The sequence below is a fragment of the Haplochromis burtoni genome, unplaced genomic scaffold (assembly GCF_018398535.1).
Source record: "Haplochromis burtoni strain Fernald_Lab_line unplaced genomic scaffold, NCSU_Asbu1 Contig_24, whole genome shotgun sequence".
Taxonomy (NCBI): Eukaryota; Metazoa; Chordata; class Actinopteri; order Cichliformes; family Cichlidae; genus Haplochromis; species Haplochromis burtoni.
Window position 1 is genome coordinate 3,399,489 of NW_024582385.1, and position 4,463 is coordinate 3,403,951.

The window sequence follows — 4,463 nt, forward strand, 5'->3', positions numbered from 1 at the left end:
ATGTCCCCCATTACTGATGGAAATCTCACAGTCTAAGAAGGCTAACCTGCCACTGTTCATATCCTCCCTGGTGAATCTGATGTGTCGGTCCACTGAGTTAATGTGTAATAGTACTGACCCTTGTATATGAAATGTGTGGAATGAAGACACAGAGCAAACACATGTGGTTGGTGCTGAGAGTGGTCCTGTTGCTGAGGTTGGGGTCATCCTGTCATCTCTTATCAACTACTTCCACTGCTTCAGTGACTGGAACACAATTGAAGAGAGATGTAACATAGTACGAGCCCATCATCTGCGTCCATACTGACATCTCTCACTTCCCAACTAAATTCAAGCTGCCTAATGACGGGTCACGATAGTCTTTCTGGTTTAGCAACCCTACCCATGTCTGCCTGAAGGATGATAATGTTGCTGTCATTAATAAGTGATGTGAGTACCTTCCTCTCCTCCATGCTGATGTTGGATGCTGGTGGCCTTGCATTGTTGAGACAGGCCGAAACTTTCAACATCTGCAATGTTGTTGTTTCAAATCGCTTTTTTCTGAGGCAGGATTTGTCTAGGCGTCACAGCAAAGTTCAACGCTTGTGCAAGGATGTTTTTCTCTGCTTAGATGACAAATTTTTCACCCACTTGTCCCCATCCTCGGTGTGGCATCCTCTCTTCAGTCGGCTAGTTTCAGTCAGTATGCAAAGGTAGTGGGGAAACCTGCAGTCAGCTGAGACTGAAGAAGTCACTTGGATGAGTGACAAAACGTTTCTCCCACTGAAAATGCTTTGTCTCGATGAAGAGAATCAACCTTTTAGCACAGGATATTAAATATTACCAGATCAATGTATATATTTTACATAAATTATCCATGAGAAAAATAAACCAAGGAAACCCCAGAGCCTTTTTTCCTCTGTGCTCTGCAGACACAGCTCGAGCCCTTGCACTTTTGGAGGAATACTGCACTAACCTGAGGAAACCGGAGGAGCAGCAGCTCAAAACTGCCATTCAAAGAGTGATGGGGATTTTCAAAAGCAACCTGTTTGAAGCTCTTCTTGGTAAGTCGCACAGCCACAGTGTATCAAGCAGACAGCATTTGCTTTAAGTTCATACTGTGGTGATTTTCAAAACAAAAGTTTTTGTAAATACATAGATCACTGTGTTGGTGACCTTGTGAAGAGTGAATGCAAGAAGAGTAGCGTGGGCTGGTTTGCAATATGAATGACCGTCACAGTTTCCAGATTGTTGCTGGGGTCAAGCTAAAACAAAAAAGTTCTCCTCAGATACATTTTTATTAATAGTTCTTATCACACTGATTTGTTTTCAAAGGGTCACCTTTCTCATAAGTTTGACTTTAATTACTAACTTGCTGTGATGCTGTTGAAATACGGTGCAACGTCATGATCACAGCTTTGATTGGCAAATCCAGTCAGGGAGAAACTTGTGTATGAATGGTGGACAGAGTAGCGGTGCTGCAAGATCGTCCAATATTTTCCAAAACCACAACTGACTGCTTCAAACTGACAGCATCATTACAAGGTTTTATTAGTGTGTGTGCAATTGTTACACATTCGTTACTGCTAACATCTAAAGATATAGCCAAACACATCTTATAAATTCCTTTAATGGTGAGAAAGATGTAGACATTGCAAGCATAGATCAGTGGTCATTGATCAATGGTTGCTCATCAATGGTCATAATAATTTGCATATTAATGATCAAAAAACTGACCTCACAGCCCATTGTTTGCCAGTGGTGCTAGTTGTATTGATTATGCAAATGTGCTGTAAGATTGGGGAAACCTGCCGTCAGCTGAAACGTCCAGATGAACAGAATCAACCTTCGGGGATTTCCTTACCTGGATGATAGAGCATCCATCAAGACATTGCAATCACTGAGTTCTGCTATGGAATAAATCCCTCCTGAAATAGATTTAATCATCTTACAAAGCATTAGGTGCTTTGTAAGATGATAATCTGGCCTGTGGCATAGTCACTCTGGCTAAACCCCCTCAGTGCAGAGTGGACTCGTGTCTAGATTCAACCCCTTCATCATCCCTGCCTCTCTGGAGTCGTTCCTCTGAGCAGCTGAACGACTCTGATCAAATGTTACTGTACTTTTTGGTTAGTATTAATGGCATATTTTAGCAGGTTTGTTAGCAGGAGAGTTTCCTCTCAGATTTGTAGATATGCTGCTGGATGTGGTTGTGCCATGAGGTATTTATTCTTTAAAAACACAGAAGTACAGATGAGCTTGCCAACTGCACATAAAGCAAACACACCTCCCCGTCACCCAAAGAACGATGCCACCAGTTGTCTCAGTCTGCTGAGCTTGACAGCGAGGTTGATGACCACAGCAGCGCAAAATTCCTTTAGTCTTTTTTATATGTTTGTTGTGGTCAAATTAATATTAAAATGCTGAAACAAAATAATACCCTGAATATGGGACAAATAAGCTATTTCTTTTCTTTTCTGCTTTAGAAAGCTAAATGAACCTTGTGTTAAAACCATGATCTTTACCATCTACTGTCTACTATACTTAATGAATAGCAAGCACCACGAACATTACAGCGGTCCCTCGTTTGTCGCGGGAGTTACGTTCTAAAAATAAGCCGCGACAGGTGAAATTTGAGAAGAAGCCAACTTTCGTTTTTACAATTTTTATAGATGTTTTAAGGCTGGAAAACCTCTCACTACACACTTTATACACTTTTCTCAGACAGGCACGAACATTTTCACACTTTTCTCTTTTGTTTAAACTCTCAAAGTTCAAACCTTCGTAGAAAAATAGGTCCAGTATTACAGAATGAAACCAAAGATAAAACCATGTTTTCAGGTCCAGAACACGGGAATAGAGCAGCTGCAGAGAATTCAACATTAATGAATCATCAATGGTACGGAAGTAGAGGAAGCAAGAAGAATGAGTAAAGTTAGACTTATCTGACTGTTTTGTTTCGCCTAATGTGCCTTATAATCCGTAAAATATGGTAACTCCTACCAGAAGTCCAGCTGTTTGTGCGATGGTTGGCATCTTCATTGGGTGCTACTGCAGGAGCCTTTGATGGAGCAAAACGTTTCGTCGACATCGTTGTTTGTTGGGGAGAAAACTTACAAACATACAGTGCAGCACTTCAGAGTCACACTGCTAGTGATCGAAGATTTATGTAAATTTGACAAGCTGAACACATCCTGTCCTGTACAGCAGACACAGCACAGGATTAGCCAATCAGGAGGCAGAACACAATGCGCTGTAAAAAAAAAAGAAAAAAATGCACAAAAAAAGGCAGCAAAAGGTGAACCGTGTTATAGCGAGGGAGCACTGTAATTACCTCCATCCAGGAGGTGGTGTTTTTGCGTGAGTGTCATTCTGTGTGTCTTTGAGCCTGATAAACTGAAAGTGTTTCAGTGAATTCTGTTAAAATTGTGTGAGGGTGCAGAGTGGGATTGTGTTCATGTGTTCAAGTACATAAACATTTAGCTTACATCCACCATAACGTTCAAGGTCGACTTACATGTGCAGCATGTATTGTCAGCATAGAAAGCACCATAAAGATATAAAATATCATGTCACATTTGAACTTTGACCTCTCCTTACAGGTCAGTAGATTGATCTAAATGTCAAAGTGCTTGTTTCTTACTGTCATTGTTTATATTGACAGATGTCAATTGACAGATTTTCTCTTGTTATTTCAATTATATTTGCATGTTCGAAATAAAATTAGATCTGTCTATCTATATTGGAAATGATACGTGTGGATTCTAAATACCAGTTTACTTTGGACACTGGACCTTCATAAACTGTCTTTTATTTTTAAAACTATGCTTGTTTGTATATTTGTATTAGCAACATTTAGGAAATGATACTATAAATATAACATTGCAGTTTACATCCAGATATGTCACATTTGACCTCTGATCTCACATTTACATTTGGCTTTCTTTCAGTTTGACCTCAAAATGCATTATTAAATAAAGTATAGACCAATTTGAAAGTGATGCCATAGTTATACCCAGAATAAGGAAGTGTCGTGTTCAATTTCTTTGAAGGAAGTACCAGAGAAATATCTGTTGTTGGTAAATGGACTGATTCTTACATTTTCTACTCTCCCAGAGTAGAAAGCGCTGTTTGGTCGTTTGTTCTGAAACACGCTGTTGGGGAATTATATCATATTTGTAACCAGTTCATGAAAGAGTTTCCAAAACCAAATTAATAAAATCAATAAAAGTTTCCAGTTAACTCTGTCAAACACTTTTTCTGCATCTAGAAACAATACTGTGGTTTCAGTGTTTTTACTGTATGAACAGTCTATCAAATTAGGTCATCTACGTGTATTTGTTGATGAGTGCTACCTTTAGTGAAGCCAGTTTGGTCAGGATGAGTTATGAGGGGGGTTATTTTCTCTGATCTTTGCAGATCTTCTGCAGCTTTGCAGATTATTTTAAGGTCTACATAAATAAGGGATATTGAACGATAGCTGG

The 4,463-nt window shown here is 39.5% G+C and overlaps 1 protein-coding gene across 4 annotated transcripts in view; it reads left to right on the forward strand.

Annotated features, from left to right (window-relative positions):
* dlg2 (discs, large homolog 2 (Drosophila)) overlaps positions 1-4,463 on the forward strand; it is a gene marked incomplete in the record, with an annotated part of 191,521 nt that overhangs the window by 8,413 nt on the left and 178,645 nt on the right. For all 4 annotated transcript variants that reach the window (XM_042218875.1, XM_042218876.1, XM_042218877.1 and 1 more), the window contains 1 exon segment: positions 912-1,043. In XM_042218875.1, the coding sequence (XP_042074809.1) occupies positions 912-1,043 (132 nt within the window).